Source organism: Oryx dammah, unplaced genomic scaffold, assembly GCF_014754425.2.
Source record: "Oryx dammah isolate SB20612 unplaced genomic scaffold, SCBI_Odam_1.1 HiC_scaffold_12, whole genome shotgun sequence".
Taxonomy (NCBI): Eukaryota; Metazoa; Chordata; class Mammalia; order Artiodactyla; family Bovidae; genus Oryx; species Oryx dammah.
The window spans coordinates 60696715-60715630 of record NW_024070196.1 but is presented as its reverse complement, the minus strand read 5'-3'; the positions used below and the strand labels follow the sequence as shown (position 1 = coordinate 60715630).

General features: G+C 50.8%; 1 protein-coding gene across 4 annotated transcripts in view; it reads left to right on the top strand.

Moving 5' to 3' along the window:
- Positions 1-5416: 5416 nt before the first annotated feature.
- Positions 5417-18916, top strand: part of SLC8B1 (solute carrier family 8 member B1) — a 29692-nt gene continuing 16192 nt past the window's right edge. For 2 of the 4 annotated variants that reach the window (XM_040250819.1, XM_040250816.1), the window contains exons 1-8: positions 5417-5593; positions 5778-6151; positions 6759-6999; positions 17418-17570; positions 17675-17727; positions 17884-17941; positions 18074-18179; positions 18274-18441. In XM_040250819.1, coding sequence (XP_040106753.1) covers positions 6844-6999; positions 17418-17570; positions 17675-17727; positions 17884-17941; positions 18074-18179; positions 18274-18441 — 694 coding nt within the window. In that variant the 5' untranslated portion in view covers positions 5417-5593; positions 5778-6151; positions 6759-6843. The other 2 variants (XM_040250818.1, XM_040250817.1) reach the window with 2 other exon arrangements.

Here is an 18916-nt window from a genome sequence, read left to right as displayed (position 1 = left end):
AAAAAAAAACTGGCTTAAAACTCAACATTCAAAAAACTAAGATCATGGCATCTGGTCCTATCACTTTGTGGCGAATAGATGGGAAAAAAGTGGAAACAGTGACAGATTTTTACTTTCTTGGGCTCCAAAAATCATCATCTCTGAGGATGGTGATTGTTGTCATGAAATTAAAAGACGCTTGCTCCTTAGAAGAAAAGCTATGACAAACCTAAACAGCATATTAGAAAGCAGAGATATCACTTGGTCAACAAAGATCCATTTGGTCGAAGCTATGGTTTCTCCAGTAGTCATGTATGGATGTGAGAGCTGGACCAGAAAGAAAGCTGAGTGCTGAAGAATTGATTCTTTCAAACTGTGGTATTGGAGAAGACTCTTGAGAGTCCCTTGGACAGCAAAGAGATCAAACCAGTCAATCCTAAAGGAAATTAACCCTGAATATTCTTTGGAAGGACTGATGCTGAAGCTCCAGTACTTTGGCCACCTGGTGTGAAGAGCCAACTCATTGGAAAAGATACTGATGCTAGGAAAGATTAAGGGCAGGAGGAGAAGGGGGTGGCAGACGATAAGATGGTTGGATGGCATCACTGACTTGGACATGGGTTTGAGCAAACCCTGGGAGATAGTGAAGGACAGGGAAGCCTGGCCTGCTGCAGTCCATGAGGTCACAAAAAGTCAGACACGACTTACCCACTGAACAACAACAGAGTTTATATATATTCTGAGTCCTCCCAACTCTTTGGAGCAGTTCCTCAGAGCTATCTGAGAGGCTGTCTCTCTGGCTACAGTCCTCAATGAGGACTTAACCCTATAAAACCTAACACAGCTCTTATGTTGTGCATTTTTATTTCAGTCAACAAACTGTAAACAAGTTTTGCCTCTTTTTGCAAGTATAACATGGTCTACAAGAAAACATTTTTAAAAACTAAGCAAGCAAGCAAAAATAAGTTATAAGCCTCCACAGAGAGATGAAGCAGAATATATCTGGAATATCTTGGTGGCGATTAACTCGGTGTTCTCCAGGAACAGGAGGGAGTTCTGTAGTACGATGCTGGGGAGGAGCCAAGGAGAAATCAAGCAGCTAGGGGTGGCCTGATCTCTGGCCTCATCCCGTCTCCCCTCAGTTAGTTCATAGTTCTTCTGACTTCCGGATACCGCATAGCGATCTAAACTGCTTCCATGAGTTTAAAAGACACTTGCTCCTTAGAAGAAAAGCTTCTAAGATATGCATGATCTAGAAAAGCAGATTTCATCTTTCTGAAGGAGGCAGAGGAGGAAAAGGAGAAGAATCACCACAGGGACTTCCCTGCGGGGTACAGTGGATAAGAATCCACCTGCCAATGCAGGGAACATGGGTTCCATCCCTTGTCCGGGAAGATTCCATATGCCTCGGAGCAGGTAAGCCTGTGCACCACAACCACTGAGCCAGTGGGTTGCAGGGCCCTCAAGCCGCAGCTAATGAGCCCCTGTGCTACAAATGCGGAAGCCCACATGCCTAGAGCCCGTGCTCCGAAACGAGAGAAGCCACCCCAGCGAGAAGTCTGTGCGCTGCAACTAGAGGAAGCCCTCGTGCAGCGTGAAGACTTGGCGAGACCTAAATAAATGAATAAAAAGAAATAAAAGCCCTCTGTTCTTTAAAAAAAAGAAGGAACAACAGGGTATTAAATGGCCGCACAACAGTATTTCACAGGAGATACATCAACTATTTCCTTGGTCCACCACGGATGGAGATTTAGGATATTTTCAGTGTTTGCACAAACATGAAGGTGACACAGTAAACACTCCCAGGCTTAGAGTGTCGTCCAAATGGTCTCCTCTTCAGAAAAGCTCCAGGAGCGACTGAGGCACAAGAAGTGAAGAGAAGTGAAGTCTCTCAGTCGTGTCCGACTCTTTGCGACCCCATGGACTGTAGCCTACCAGGCTTCTCTGTCAATGGGATTTTCCAGGCAATAATACTGGAGTGGATTGCCATTTCCTTCTCCAGCGGATCTTCCTGACCCAGGGATCAAACCCAGGTCTCCTGCGTTGTAGGCAGACGCTTTACCGTCTGAACCACCAGTGAAGTCCTGAGGCACAAGAAGCACCTATGTTTTCAAGGCTCTCAAGATTGACATTTATCAACGGGCAAGTCCCCTTCTAGAAGGATTATTCCCATGCAAACTCCTGGCAATGGCAATGAAAACACTTCCTCGAAGTTGGTACTGTTTGCTGGTTACTGGGCTGCCATGGGAGGTAATGAGCACCCCGTCTCTGGGGGAGTTCATGTAGGTGTGGTACGACTCTTTGCTCAGGGCTGCTAGGATCGAGAGGGAACTTGCATTGGTGGCAGATGAGACTCAGATATGCTTAAGGCACCTTCTAAGTCTTTGGGCCTCTTTAGTAAAGACTGGAAGCTCTAATTCTCTCCCTTTTTCCTCTTTTAAGTCTATTACTTGGGCTCACACTTTCCTCAAACATTTGCTTTGTTCCTGAAGCTGCCACTGTCGATAAAAAGGACAGACTCTGGCTCATCTTCCAGTTCTGCAAAGGGTTCAATCATGACCCACTGCAGTGCACCCTACGGAGAATTTAGGGTTGAAAGAGCACTCTGGGTTTTGGATATAGGGCCCCCAGAAAGCTAAGATGCATAACTAAGGGGAGATTTCAATGACCCCAGATTTTTGCATCTTCTCATCCATAGAAAAGCACTAAAATCATTAACTTGAGATGTCTATATTTCTGTCATTAACAATAAACTTTCACCAAGATGTATGCTTGACTACATGTATTTTCCAGGCCAAAAAAATTATATATATACTGGCTTCTCCCCCACCTCTTTGGAGCAATTCCTCAGAGCTATGCGAGAGGCTATCTGTCTGGCTATTGTCCTCAGTAAGGTCTCAATAAAGCCAAGATGCCAAGGTTGTGTTTTTTTTCAGTTGACACCACACAGGCCCTGGGCCTTCTGAATACAGCTGCTGAATGTCAGATAGATCTAGCCTTCCTGTGGAGTGATGCAGGACATTTAGCCCATAGTGGTGAAGGGGACTCACCTGGGGTCACTCAGACCTAGGTGCAAAGCTTTGCCACTTCTTGTTGGGTGCCTTGGGGACATTTCCCTCATCTGCGAAATGGGGATCTCTGTAGCCCTCACCCCACAGTGAAACCACTAGGTGGAACTTCAGGGGAGCTCCTTTATGTGTCAGTGTAGAAAGAATTCAGCGAGAGGCAAAGTGATAGATAGGTGATTTTTTCAGGCAGCTGAGAGGGTGCTGCACCCCAAGAACTTAGGGCTACAGTTTTATAATCAAAAGTGGGGAGGGGGGAAAAGACCACCACCTTCTTCATTCTTGAGCAGACGTCATGTTTCCATCATCAGCTCCTCCTCCAGGTTGAGCAGGAGAGTTTTCTTGCCCTACCTGGAGGATTCTTACAGCACTATGGAAAAATTATTTTAGGTCTCAATACAATGATGGTCTTTCACTTTGAAATGTCACCTTTCCATAAATCACTGTTTTTTTTTTACGTGTGCAGAGAGCATGTTCTAGGGGTCATTAACTTTCTGAGCTCACCGGGCAGGATGTGGGGCTCAGGCCACCATTGTTTTATTGTTTGGGGCCATGACTTATGGTTCTGTTGCTAAACAAACCTGCTTGGTTTTGTGGCTAAGCAAGCCTGCATTCTTGAGTAATTGTTAACTTCCAGGGATCTCCCATTCTTTTTTCTTTACTTACAGTCCCCTAGTGGATTAACTATTTAATCACCTACTTTGCCCCTTTACTCTGTCCCTATCCACAGGGCTAATAAATGGGACAAGCAGAAGGACACTGTCACCTACGAAACTGTACTCTAAATCACTATTATCTGCAGGCTGAGATTCCAAAGATATGCTCTAGACCACAATGTCATCCTCTCTAGGGTGGGGAGCTAGAGTGCTCCAAAGGCAAGGAACGTGAGGGTGGTGGGAGGGGTGGGCAGGGAGGAGAATGAAAAACCACCCAGAGGGTGGTGGCCCTTGAGCAGGGTCTAGCACCTAAGAAAGAGTCTGTCAGGGAGACAAGGGAAGGGCTGGCAACCCAGGCAGGTGGCTCTGGAGGAGCAGAGGTGTGGCCGACTGTTAAGTCCCCTACTCCCCAGGCTAAAGCAGGAGAGGGTGGAGGTGGGGATAAAAGATGAAATCAGCAAGGGGAGCTCGGGCTAGACGGTAAAGGGCTTCGATCGATCCCTGGGCTCACTGTTGGGCCACTGTTGGGCTCACTGTTCTCAAGGTGAAGAGGAGGTAGGACAGACTTGGAGAGAGGGAGGTGGTGAGATGAGATGTGTGCAGCCTGTGGTAGTGGAGGCTGTTGGAGGAGGAAATCCCCAGACCCCTCTTTCAGTGCCCTACTCCACTCCAGGGGCTTCCCTGGTGGCCCAGATGGTAAAGAATCTGTCTGCAATGCAGGAGATGAGGGTTGGATCCCTGGATCAGGAGGATCCCCTGGAGAAGGGAATGACAACCCACTCCAGTATTCTTGCCTGGAGAATTCCCTGGACAGAGGAGCCTGGCAGGCTCTAGTCCATGGGGGTCGCAAAGAGTTGGACACGACTGAGCAACTAACAATTACCCCACCCCAACAGAAGGAAAGGAGGCTGGGAAACGGGAGGGGGAACTAGATCCTCCAGGGTGAGTAGGCCAGTCACCTGTTTTGACCTATTTGCCATATTCGTCGTCGTCGGTCGTCGTCGTCTTTGGCTCCACTGCGAGGATCTTAGATTACCACCCAGGAATGGAACCGGTAACCCCTGCAGTGGAAGGGCAAAGTCTTAACCGCTGGACCACAGGGGAATTCCCTGCCATGTTCTTCTTTTAAAGACCAGCCTACTAGATGGAAACGCTGAACCCAATTAGGAGATCTCACAAACAGGCATTACAGGCAGGGCAGCCAGAGTTTGTGTGTGCAAGGCAGAGCGTTCACTAAGTGAAAGTGTCAGTTGCTCAGTTGTGTCCGACTCTGCGATCCCATGGACTCTAGCCCTAAACTAGGGTCCTCTGTCCATGGGAGTCTCCAGGCAAGAATACTGGAGTGGGTTGCCATTCCCTTCTCCAGGGAATCTTACCAACCTGGTACCTTCTCAGATACTTATCACCATTGATTACAAGAAGAATTTTGACGCCGACTCGACCACCCCTCCCTTGGGAAGAGAACCCCCTAGTTTCACCGTATAAAAGTTCCTCTCCGGCCTCCTATGGTTTATATGCATGAGGTTTCATCTCAGCTTCTGCTTTAGCAGCGAAAGCAGAACCGACCTGCAGGTGACTGAGAACAGGAAGGAGAGTGGGGAAGACCCTCGGGACCGCGCAGGGCGCCTTTGCCTTTAAGGGAAGGGGCGAGACCTTGGGGGCGTGTCCGCTGGGCGGGGCTGTGTGAGGGGCGTGGCCGGCGCGGGGAGAGCCGGGGCCGTGCCTGGGGCAATCCCGGGGACTAGACCCGGATGCGACTGCTGGAGGGGAGCGCGAGTCCGAGCCGTCTGGGCAGAAGGTCAGGCGGCGCGGGCCGGCGGGCGGAGGCTGGAAAGGCTGTGAAGCCCAGCGGGGTTGAGGTGCGGAGTTTGCGTGTCCGAGGCCCGGCCGGAGGTAAGAGGAGGCTCCCCGCCCGCCTGGGCGCGGCGGGAGGATCACGCACCCGGAGTTCATCTGCTCAACATCCGCCAGGATTGGGAAACGGAGCACCTGGACGTTCCCGGGGTCTCGCACCTAGAAAGTGCAGCCGCAGAAGTGATCGTAACCCCAATTTCCTGCCTCTGCTCCTCCCTATCAGGTCTGCAGCTCTTCCGATCATCTGAAAGTCTAGCCTCGGAGAAGCGCACAGCCGCGCTCAATAAATGCTCCCTTGTGAGCGAGCACCAGAAATCGGCTACCAATAGAGAGGAGACTCGTGGTGTTGATCCTTAAGTTGGGAACACCTGAGGGCGTGAGCCCTTGTTAAATGAACCCTTATCGTTTGCTCTGACGCGCCAGCGTTTGTCTTCATTTTACGGATGAAGAATCAGAAGCTCAGAGACGAGGAGTGACCTCCCTAAGGCCGCATAGCGCCCCAGTGGCTAAGCCTGTATTGCAGACCTGCAGTGTCGGCTCCCAGTGAGTGCCAAGTGGAGTTACAGAGAACTGCGGAAGGGAAGAGCCTGTCAACAGGTGAGGAAAGAGTGCTGAGACAGGCTCTTCTGCTCCCCTTTCCTTCCCCCAGGCACCCCCTCCCCCGCCAGAACTTTGAGCAAAGATTTACAAAACAAAACAAAACAAAACAAAACATTGTTGTTTTCTGGGTTTTGTTTTTCTTGAAGGCGAAACAGTCTCATTAGCAACACGTGGAAGAGCCAAAAGAAGAAAACTAGTGTGCCAGGGGCTTTTTTTTTTTTTCTTTTTCCCCGTTCCAGTTTAATTTCTTTGGAAGAAAAATTAAGCTGGTTTTTCCCTAGTGTTGAGGGAAAAGACATGCTCAAGTCCAGCCCAGCTCTGCTGCTAACGGGCTGTGTGACTTTGAGCAATTCGTTTCCCCCCTGGGCCTTGATTTCCCCATCAGAGGCAGTTATTGCCCTGGGTTTCCATGGAAACACTACTGGGGACTCAGGAGGAAGGGCTATGTACTTTGCCTGCTAGATGAGTCAGGCCCATCCAGAATGTGGCTTCTACATCAGCTTTCTTTTGGAGGGGGATGGGAGAGGGGCGTTCTTCAGGCCTCTCCTGTTGGGTCCTGTGGTCTGGTCTTCCATGACACTGTCCCTTTCTCACTCCTACCCAGTAGGCCACTGGAGGTGCCAGCTGTTTGGAACTGAAACACTACAGAAGGGGAAGCATCGGGTGAGGGCCGGGCCCCTTGGGGGCTGATGGCCGGAGGACTGCTGAATGTGTCCTGGGTCCTGAGTTTGCTCTGTGTGCTGCAAATGGTGGAGACAGTGTCCAGGGCCAGGGCCCCATCTGCAGGGGCCCACATTAGCTCCCAGTTTCCAGCCTCAGGTGTGAGCCAGACCAGCGTGGTAGACGTGAGTATCCACACAGGGAACTGGTATCAGGTGGGGACGTATTCAGATGATTTGGTATTTACTGAGCACCTACTCTGTACCAGGCACTGAGTTGAACCCTGGAATATGCCAGGGAACATATACTATAGACAAAAATCCCTGCCCTGATGGAGTAAACAATCTCCTAGGAGGATGGCTAAATAAACATGTAGATTTCAGGCAGTAAGATGCTAAGTTCTCTGCAGATGAAGAGGATGAAGTGGTATTGTGGGGTGGAGGCTGTGAGGTACAGGGAGTATTTACAGCTGTTTCAGATTGGGTGGTCACACATGGCTTCTGGGAGGAAGTGACTTTAAGCCAAGCCCTGAGTGGAGAAAGGAAGCCACTTGTAAGAGACACTAGAAAGAAGAACATTCCAGGTGGAAAGAAAAGTATGTGCAAAGGCCCTTAGGCAGGAACAAACTTAGTGGATTTCTAGAACTGTGAGGAGGCCAGAATGGCTGGAACAGGGTGAGTCAGTGGGGAGAATGTTAAGAATGAAGATGGAGATGTGGTGGTCAGATTACGAAAGGCCTTAGGAGCTGAAGCTAGGAGGTGGGATTTGTTTTATGACAGTGGGGGGCCCATGGAAGGTTTTCAGCAGGGAATTATCATAAATCTGATTTATTTCTTCCAAGAATGTCTCTGGCTTCTCTGGAGAAAATGGACTGAGAGGATTGAGGGTAGCCGCAGGGAGACCAGTGGGAAAGCTCTGGCAGCTTCCCAGGTGATGGGTGTGCAACAGAGGAAAGAAGTGGCGGGACTTGGAGTAAATGTCGGAAGCACAACAAGCAGGAGGTACTGATGGTTTGGATGGAGGGGCAAAGTGGTGGAAGAAAGGAGTCAAAGATGGCTCCAGATTTCTGGCCTTAGTGTCTTGGTGGGTGGGAGATGGTAGTGCCTTTGACTTGGATGCACCAAAGGAGAAACAGTGATGAGAGCAAGGAGGCTTCCTCCTGAGGCAGGGAGGTATGCAGGCGGTGGAGACAGGCTGCAGGGAACTCGCATCATTCTGTTCTGATGTCTGTAAGGGGAGGGGAGGTCACAGTGGATCCAGAGTGAAAATCTGAAGGCAGGGGGCTGGATTCTCGCTTCATATTTTCTTCGGTGGGAGGACAAACAGAGTAACAAACTCCTCCCCACCTGAATGGACAGCTGAGAATGTGTTTAGCGCCCACAGCAACTTTATGCGGCCGCAGAGTACCTTCATGCCCTTTGTTTGAACCAGGCAAACAGATAATTATGCCCATTTTATAGATGGGAAAGTGATTTGCGGTTACTCTAGGTTATAAAATTGACTGCTGCCTCTTGGAGGCAGGAAAACAGGGCTTATCTGTGGCTTGGGTTGGATAATCTCTCTGAGTTATTGAGCCAGCGCTGTGCAGAACTCACCAAATCTGCCCTCAACCTCCTAAGATGAGTCTGATGATTTCTGTGTTGCCCATGAGGATGCTGAAGTTCAGGGAGGGGAAGTTGGCCTTTAGGGAAGTTGCAGAGCCAGGACGTGAACTCATTGCTGCCTCCTGCTGAATCCAGATCCTTCTTCTCTGTCTCCCAGGACTACACAGGTGGCTGCCCTTTTGAAAGTCCGGCCAACCTCTGGCCAGGGAGCCTGCAGGCTGGGAAAGGCCACCCACTCCTCACCTAGGTCCTTTATGTAGTCACTCATTCAACAAATATTTATTGAGCACCTATTATGTGCCAGGAACTATGCTACATGTGAGGAGTAAATCACTCAGTTCCTGCCCTCATGGAGCTTATGTTTCTAGTTGGGGACGCACATGAGCAACAGGCTCACAGGTCAGGTAAATCCACAGGATTTCACTGAGTGACAAGGATCACAAAACAGGGTAGGGATGTGATGGTGTGAGATGGAGAGAGGTGACCACTTTGCCTTGGGCTGTCAGGGCAGGCTTCTCTGTGTACAGAGGCCTGAAGCTTTGCAAAGATATACCAGAACAGCACGTGCAAAGGCCCCGAGGCAGGAGCAGAAGGCCATGTCATGTCACAAACTTTGGGAGGCCGGAGTGGCTAGAACAGTGAGCTAGGGGGTGAAGGATGAGGGAGGAGACAGGAGAGGGAAGCCAGATTGCCTGGGGCTTTGTGGACCACTGGAGAAGGCAATGGCAACCCACTCCAATATTCTTGCCTAGAAAATCCTATGGACAGAGGAGCCTGGTAGGCTATAGTCCAGGGGGTCACAAAGAGTTGGACACAACTGAGTGACTTCACTTTCACTTTGTGGAGCACTGTGCAAAGTGGGTCCATTCCTAGGCATAAGATGGAAGCCATGCTAGCATTTAGAACACGGGAGGGACATGATCTGGGTTTGTTGTTGTTGTTGTTGTCACTGGACTGCCAGGGAAGTCCCCAGGAGGGACATGATCTGATTTCAGTTTTTACAAGGATCCCACTGGCTGCAGTGGGGAGAATCAACTGGAATGGGCAGAGGCAGGGAGCAGGCTGGCAAAGCCACTGGGGGAGATGGTGGTAGTAGCTTTGGGAAGGGGTCCAAATTAAGATTTTTTTTGTTGGGGGGCAGGGAATAGTACTGGGCCACCCAGTGCCCTCATCCTTCCAAATGTGCCCTCAGAGGGCCAGAGACTTGCTTGGCATCAGACTACCAGGGCCCAGTAATGCCAGGACACTCCTTTTGGGAAGAAGGAAATCTGAAAAAAAAAAAAAAATCTCTACAGATCTGACAGACTGGACATTTAGGGCTGACCCTTGTGGTCCCGAGGAGAACAAGCTAACAGGTACAGAGAGCTCTTTATCTCTACTCTCAATTTTCACCTCTGGAAAAAGTAGTAGTCAACGCTTATTGTACTGAACACTGAGTATGAACCAGGCACTGTTTGAAGCACATGGGTGAGCTTGTTTAGCCCCTCATTTCAGGAGCTTGGAAAGTTCAGCCCGCAGGTCAGATCAGGTCCACTGCTGGGTTTTGTACAGCCCAGGAGCTGGGGATGTTTTTCACTTGTTTTAATGAAATAATTAATTTTTGGCTGAGCTGGCTCTTCGTTGCCGTACACAGGCTTTCTCTCATTATGCTGAGGGAGGGCTACTCTCTGCTTGTCGTGCGTGGGCTTCTCACTGCGGCGGCTGCTCCTGTCGCAGAGCACAGCTCTAGAGCTCACGAGCTCAGTAGTGCGGCTCACGGGCTTAGTTGCCCCATGTGGAATCTTCCCAGACCAAGGATTGAACCCGTGTCCCCTGTGTTAGCAGGCAGGTTCTTAACCACTGGGCCACCAGAGAAGTTCTTGAGAACTGTTTTTATATTTTCAAATGATCGAAAAAAATTTTTGAAAGAACGGTATTTCGTGATGCATGAAAACTCAATTCACACCTCGGTGTCTGTTAAGACACCTTTATTGGTATGCAGTCATGCCTGTTAATTATTACGGCTGGATGCTTTCACATGATCAGTCAGAGTTGAATGGTTTCAGTAGAGAACTTTTTGCCCACAGAGGAGGAAGCATTTAGCCCTTCACAGTTTGCCGACCCCTGCCTCGTTTTATAAAGGCAGGAACCAAGGCACAGAGAAGCTGAGCTGCCCAGAGTCGCACAGCTCTGAGTGGGGAAGCAGGATGTGAAGCCAGGCTGCGTGGCTCCAGAGCCCTGTCCTCAGAAGCAGGGTGCCGCCTGGCCTTGCTGAGCGGTTGTCACAAGGCCGAGGGGCCTCTGGGAAACAGCAGTGTTTTCTACTCCTGGGTTGGGGTCGTGGTGGGAGACCTGTGATTTTCCACTCCTAGGAGGACTTGCCCTGTTGGGATCCAGCCGTGGGGTTGGGAGAATAGAAGGACGTGTACTGACAGGAGCTGGGAGAGGGGAGTTTCCACCCCAGGTCACATCCATCACTCCTCTTGTGGGAGCCGGTCAGTGAGGTTAGGAACGTGAGATGTCTTTGAGAGTATTTTAATGTCTGCAGGTAACTGACTCTAGATGAGTGTTGTCGTTTCCAGTTGCTGCTGTAACAAATTACTACAAACTTAGTGGCTTAAAATGAGCACACATTTGTTATCTGGGGGGTCAGAAGCCCAAAATGGGTCTCACTGGATTAAAATCAAGGTGTCAATACCGTGTTCCTTCCAGAGGTTCCAGGGGAAGGTCCATTCCCTTGCCTTTTCCAACTTCTAGAAGCTTCCTGCGTTACCTCCTTGGCTTTTGGCCTCTTCCTCCATCTTCAAAGTCACCAGCCTAGCATCTTTCTCTTTCTCTACCCCCACTTCCCTCCTCTGCCCCTCTCCCCGCCTCTCCCCTTCTCACTCACTGTCTCTCTCACTGTCTGGACCTCTGTTTCCTTCACATCTCTATCACTTTGACCCTCCTACCTCTCTCTTATAAAAATCCTGTGATGACATCTAAAGCCCTCCAGATAATTCTGGACAATCCCCCCATCCCAAGAGCCTCAATTTAATCACCTCTGCAAAGCCCTTTCTGCCACGTGAGGTCATACTTCACAGGCTCTAGGGGTTAGGACTGGACATTTTGGCGGATCACTCCTCAGCCAGGGAGGATGAACCAGGAGCCCGTGACTCCACGCTGTCCCTCCCAGCCCCTCATCCCTCCTAAGCCACCCCCTGTCCTGCTCACGCACAAGGAAGTGCCTTTGGCTGCAGGGAACAACATTTAGAGAGAGCATTGAGGTAATCAAAACCCGGGCCTTTCTTGATTGGCCCTGACCAAAAAATGGAAACAATTTAGAATTGTCCCCTTGATACTGGAGTTGTGGAATTGTTTGGCTTCTTAATGGAGGCAGCGTGGGCTTTGATAGTCTACAATCTGCGTGCGAGTGTGCATGCTCAGTTGCTCAGTTGTGTCCGACTTTTTGCGACCCCCTGGATGGTAGCCCACCAGGCTTCTCCGTCTATGGGATTCTCCAGGCAAGAATCCTGGAATGGGGTGCCATTTCCTCCTCCAGGGGGGCTTCCCGACCCAGGCCTCCTGCATTTCTTGCATTGGCAGGTGGATTCTTTACCACGGAGTCACCTGGGAAGCCCCCGTCCACAGTGTGATGGTCAGTTATAAAGGATGTGTGCAGAAGCACTTAACAAAACTTGTGGCACCAAGATCTGATGGCCAGGCTGGGTTTGATGAAGACTGCCCTATAGGTGAGGAAGGCAAGGTCCAGACACCTTAAAGGGGCCGTTTCCCTGGTGCTCAGATGGTAGAGAATCTGCCTGCAAAGTGGGAGACCGGGGTTTGCTCCCTGGCTTGGGAAGATCCCCTGGAGAAGGGGATAATCTCCAGCATTCTTGCCTGGAGAATCCCCATGGACAGAGGAGCCTGGCCGGCTGTAGTCCATGGGGTCGCAGAGAGTCAGACACAGCTGAGCACACAGCACAGCAAGGGTCACCCAGTGAGCTGGTAGCAAAATGGGCGCGGACTCGAGGCTGCCTTTCCTCTCAGCCACCCGGTCTTCCACACCAGTCTTACTGTGTAGGATTGAAAACTGACAGCCCGTGGGCTAGTCTAGCTGCCGTGGTTTTGGTTTTGGCTTCGTTTGGTGTTTGGTAGTGTGGGGTGGTGGTGATTCAGTTGCTGAGTCACGTCCGACTCCATGACCCCGTGGACTGCAGCACGCCAGGCTTCCCTGCCCTGCACTCTCTCCTGCAGTTTGCTCAAACTCACGTCCACTGAGTTGGTGATGCCATCCAACCATCTTGTCCTCTGTCTCCCCCTTCTCCTGTGGCCTTCAGTGTTTCCCAGCATCAGAGTCTTTTCCAATGAGCTGGCTCTTCACCTCAGGTGGCCAAAGTATTGCAGCTTCAGCATCACACCTTGCAGTGAATATTGAGGGTTGATTTCCTTTAGGATTGACTGGTTTGATCTCCTTGCAGCCTTTCGTTTTGTAACTTGGATGCCTTCCAGCAGGGCACACCCCCTCCAGCTCCTCACCACCCTTGCCAGCAGCCCTGGTGGTTTTAGACATTTGTGTAATATGCCTGGTCCCCAGGGCATTGCGTTTGCAACCCTCTCCTGTCCATCCTGACCCTAAAAACTTACCCACAGAGGGGAAAATATTTGACCCTCTCTGGATTCCCTGGGGATCCTTACTGACTCAGGGAAGAGGATGAGAAGGGAAGGAGACGGACTGAGAATTCACCACCTCGGACTCAGAGCAGCACCACGTTAGCTCTGCGCCCCCTGGGCAGAGCTGAGTTCAGCTCCCGATGAGTTCCAAGGGAGGGGACGGCCAGCTTGGGGCACGGGGGCAGGCAGGAATGCGATTCTGGAGGCCAGATTTGGGGGGACCTGCCTTGCTGACTCACTCTGCTGTCAGGAAGATGGAGAGGAGCCGGGCTGGGAGAGTGTCCTGCTTTCTCCCTGGCTGACTATGAGCACTGGAAGGAGCCCAGGGCAGAGGTGGGGAAGAAGGCAGGAGGAGGAGGCTGCCCCTACGCCTGGTGGGCTGTTTCTTCTGGAGCTTCAGCTGGTAACTTTCAGGCAGAGTTGAGTTTGAAACCAGCTAGCAGTGACAGGCTGTGTGCCCTGGGGTGAGTCCCTTTGCCTCTCTGTGCCTCAGTTTTCTTATCTGTGAAGTGGGAACAATTGTACCAACCTCCTAGGGCTGTTTTGAAGACTGGGAGAGTTGGGGTCTAGCACAGTGTGTGGCAGTGGCACCCCACTCCAGTACTCTTGCCTGGAAAATCCCATGGACGGAGGAACCTGGTAGGCTATAGTCCATGGGGTCACAAAGAGTCGGAGACGACTGAGCGACTTCACTTTCACAGTGTGTGGCAAAAAATTATGAGTCCCGACTGTGTGCGAGACTTTGATGGGGGAGGCAGACATTAAGTCAGTCTGTCATCCTACAAATAACGGGGGATTTCAAAACACGAGAAGTGCTTTGAAAAGGAAGACCAGGGGTGAAGAGAATTTGTAACTGGAGTATCTGCCATGTTTTGGGTAGGGTGGTCAAGGCAGACTTCCTGGAAGAAGCATCTGAGGATTGGAGGATGAACGAGTGGTGTTTTTTTGAGGAAGATGCCCCAGGCAGAAGGAGCAGTGCATGAAATAGGCGTGGCGGGCTCAGGGTGGTGTCTAGAGAGAGCCAGTAAGCAGGGGAGAGAGGTTACCAGAAATCGCACCTCCAGCATTGCATTGGTAGAAGTTCAGAGAGGGCTTGTGGAGGGGTTAGAACTGTTAAGCGAACAGTTCAGTGGCATTCAAGACATTCTCATTGTGCAACCATCACCACCATCTACCTCCAGGACTTTCTCATCTTGCAAAACTGAAACTGTTCTCATTAAATAATTCTCCACTTCCCCTTCCCCCAGCTGGCAGTCACCATTCAGCTTTCTGTTTCTGTAAGTCTGACTGCTCCCAAGTACCTCGTATAAATAATGATGGTGAAGGGAATGGCTACCCACTCCAGTATTTTTGCCTGGAGAATCCCATGGACAGAGGAGCCTGGCGGACTACAGTCCATGGAGTCACAGAGTCGGACACAACTGAGCGTTAAACACTTTCCTGTTTCACTTCACATGATGTCTTCGGGGTTCGTCCATGTAGTAGCTTGTGTCAGAATTTTCTCCCCCCTTTTAAGGCTGAATAGCATTCCATCATATGGATAGGCCACGTTTTGCTCAGCCTATTCGTCCACTGATGGACACTTGGGTTGTTTCTAAACCTTTTGGCTGTTGCGAATCAGGCTACTATGAATATGGGTGTGCAAATGTCTCTTTGAGACCTGACTTTCAATTCTTTTTCAGGTATACCCAGAAGTAGATTTGCTGGATTGTATGGTACTTCTATGTTTTTTTCCAGTTTTTGTTAAGATACAATTGACCTACAGTACCATGTAAGTTTAAGATGTATAGCACAATGCTTTGACTTACTTATATTATGAAATGATGACGACAATAAGCTGAGAGAACATCCATCGTCTTCTACAGATACAAAAGAAAAGTTTTTTTCTTTGTGATGAGAACTCTTGGGATCTACTGCCTTAACGTCTTTCATATCCAGCAGTGTTAACTATAGCCATCACTTTGTACATTACATACCTAGAACTGGTTATTGTATTTTTAATTTGGGGAGGGGGGACCTGCCATGCTCTTTTCCACAACATCTGTACCATTTTTACGTCCCCAACAGGAGTTGCACAGGGGTTCCATTTCTCCCCAACCTAACACTTGTCAGCATGAATCTTTCTAATGAGTATTCAGGGTTGATTTCCTTTAGAATTGACTGGCTTGATCTCTTTGCCATCCAAGGGACTCTCGAGTCTTCTCCAGCACCACAATTCAAAAGCATCAATTCTTGGGCGCTCAGCCTTCTTTATGGTCCAACTCTCACATCCGTATGTGACTATTGGAAAAACCATAACTTCGACTATACAGAGCTGACCCAGGAATTGAACCTGCGTCTCTTTGTGTCTCCTGCATTGTCAGGCAGGTTCTTTACCATTAGTGCCACCTGGGAAGCCCCAGGTAGAGCTTTGGGGAGGGTATTTTAGCAAAATCCCTCAGAGGTTTAAGATATTTCTCCTTCTGCAACAGGCACTATTAGGGCTCTGCCCATATCCTTTGGACCCCCTTTTTTTTTCTTCCGGCCGTGCTGTATAGTTTATGGGATGTTAGTTTTCTGACTAGGGATTGAACCCAGGCTCTCGGCAGTGAAAGCGCAGAGTCCCGACCACTGGACCATCAGGCGGTTTCTGACCCTGCCATTTTGGTGGGCTTCTGTTGACTTCAGGTCACCAGCATCTTCTTCAGAAACACCTGCAAGCATGGCAGGCCAGAAGTGCTGGGGACCTAGAAGCTCCCTCCCCGGCTCTGCTCACCTGATGACTGATAGGAGTTGGTGTATAATACCCCAGCTCCCTTGCCCCTGGGGCTGCCAGCCCATGGCGGGTGCCATCTCAGCCCAGCCTGCGCTGGTTGCTTCTCCTGCCCCTGGCTCACTTCCCTATCTTGGTGCTCGTGCTCTCCACACCTCCCCACTGTGCTGCTTGCTTAGAAATCCTTGTCTCTGGGGCGCTTCTGGAGGAACTCAGACTGTGAGACTGTCTGACTCAGCACTTTCACTTCTGGAAATCCCTCTGACCAAACATTCTCACATGTACCCAGAGAGTCATGTGCAAGGACGTTGACTGTTGGTGCTAATGGAAAGGTAGACACACTCAACTGCTTGTCATTAGGGAAATGTTCCCTCTATTGCAAGTCATCTATGGCATGAACTCCTGAGACTACAGTGAGCCAGGAATGGGGCAGTAATGGTCAAGGACAGGAAATTTAGAAGAACCTCAAATTGCCTGGATTCCAGCACTTTCTCTACCACTGAGTGGGCCCTGAAATACTGTCTTTTAAATCTCCTTTTCTGTATAATGGGCTTCCCTGGTAGCTCAGATGGTAAAGCGTCTGCCTACAATACAGGAGACCCAGGTTCAATCCCTAGGTCAGGAAGATCCCCTGGAGAAGGAAATGGCAACCCACTCCAGTATTCTTGCCTGGAGAATCTCATGGATAGAGGAGCCTGGTGGGCTAATCTTATCTTTCTTGTAAGATCATTGTGTAGATTAACTGAGGTAACCTTTTAAGCTTAGCACTGTGCCTGGCATATAGAAATCACTCAGAATGTTTTTACTTTCTTCATTATGTCTGTCAATATGTTAATAAATGGCACGTCTGTGAAGTGGTAAAAGTCAAGTTTTAGAAAGGAGAACTTTAGGACAGACTCATTTCTATAAAACAAACTCTGTACTAAGATGTATCTACAAATGTCATTAAATTGAGAAATGTCTGTAAGGGTCTGCTTCAAGCTGATCATGGCAGGAAAGAGGTGGGATTATGGAGGGCAGGGATGAGAAAGGAGAATTTAGAAATCGTTACATATTGTTTCTTTTCCTTTTTTTTTTTTTTTTTTGCCATGCTGCATGACTTGCTGGATCTTAGTTCCCCAGCCAGAGATTGAACCCAAGCCCTGGCAGTGAAAGCTCTGAGTCCTAACCACTAGACCACCAGGAAATTTCCTGTTTTGTTTTAAATATGTGTATTCGTGACTTGCTTCCCAGGTGGCTCAGTGGTAAAAAATCTGCCTGCCAATGCAGGAGACATGGGTTCGATCCCTGGGTTGGGAAGATCCCTTGGAGGGGGAAATGGCAACCCACTCCAGTAATCTTGCCTGGAAAATCACATGGACAGATGAGCCTGGTGAGCTACAGTCCTTGGGGTTGCAAAGAGTCAGATGCAGCTTAGCAACTAAATAACAAATTCATGACTTACTTGTGTTCATTTCAAGTACAGGTTTATTTTTAAAAATGAAAGCGTGCAGCTGGAGCCTGGGAGATTTAGGGACCAGGCTGAAGGAGGTTGTCTTCACTGCTTAGGTGGGGCTGGTCCAGTGGATCACGGGGTGGTGGGTTCTGATGTCCACCCCCTCACCTCCCTTTCCAGTGTCAAGAAGTGTGTGGCCTGAACGCCTCTGACCGCTGCGCCTTCGTCCGCACCAACCCCGACTGCCACAGTGACGGGGGCTACCTGGACTACCTCGAGGGCATCTTCTGCCACTTCCCAACCCGCCTCCTCCCTCTGGCCATCACCCTCTACGTGAGGCTCCGCTCTGGGTTGGGGGCTGATGAGAGGGGCCCGTGGCCCCAGCAGGACTTAATGCTCTTTCCCCATCTCTGGCCTCCCCCTCTACCCTCGCCCAGGCTTTCTGGCTGGTTTATCTGTTTCTGATTCTGGGAGTCACCGCAGCAAAATTGTAAGTTTGGCCCTGGCCTGATGTCTAGCTCGTAGATGGGAGAGCGGGGGTCCTGGGGTGGGAGGTTGACTTGGGGAGGACCCACCCTGGGCTAGGGGGGATGGACCGGGGGCAGGAGCCACTCGCCGTGGAAACACTCACCTCTTTCCTCTGTAGCTTCTGCCCTAACCTGTCGGCCATTTCCACCACGCTCAAGCTTTCCCACAATGTGGCAGTATCCTTTTGGTCCAGTTCTGGTACCCTGGAGGGAGGGCCGGAGGGTGTGAGGGCCTGGGAGATGGGGGATGGCTCGTGGCCTGGGCAGCCTGGAGTGCCTGCACTGAGGCCCCTTGACATGTCCCTCCATGGCGTCACCTTCCTGGCGTTTGGGAATGGGGCCCCGGATATCTTCAGTGCCCTGGTGGCCTTCTCGGACCCGCGCACAGCCGGCCTGGCCTTCGGGGCCCTGTTTGGTACGAGCGAGTGGCCCCGGCTGCGGGTGAGGGGGCTGGGAGGGCAGCTGGAGGTGGGCGCGGGGCAGACCGAGCCTGGCCTCCTCTCCCGCAGGTGCGGGCGTGCTGGTCACCACCGTGGTGGCTGGCGGGATCGCCATCCTGCGTCCCTTCACGGTGGCCTCCAGGCCCTTCCTCAGAGACATCGTCTTCTACATGGCGGCCGTGCTGCTGATCTTCACCGCGCTCTACCGCGGCAGGGTCACACTGGCGTGGGCCCTGGGTGAGCCGCTGCGGGACCAGGGCAGGATCCCCCCAGGGCTGATGGCTGGGAGGCGCGGGGGTAGGGGGGTGAAGGGAGCCGGTGGTCTGCAGGGCACAGAGTCACTTTTGGTTCTGAGTGATGGAACCACTGCTTGGGACCCTGGTGGCCTGGGCGTGAAAGGGGACTTGTGGTTCCGATCACCAAAGAGGGCAGGGCAAAGTCGGGGTGACGTTTGGGTTTTCACAATCTCCAGTTTTCACTAGCGGTACAGCCGCAATGCTGACTGTGACCCACAGGGTCACTCCATCCATATGGTTCCAACGACATGAAGGAGGGGCAGCTTATAGAGGGTTGAGAAAAACCAGGGAGGGTGGCTGCGATGCAGAGATGCTAGGGGTCAGCAACACTGGGAGCCCCTGAAGTGGGCAGAGAATGGGGTGGCTGGAGCCTGCTGAGGGTGCCAGGCCCAGACCCGGGGTCACCCAGCCTGAGC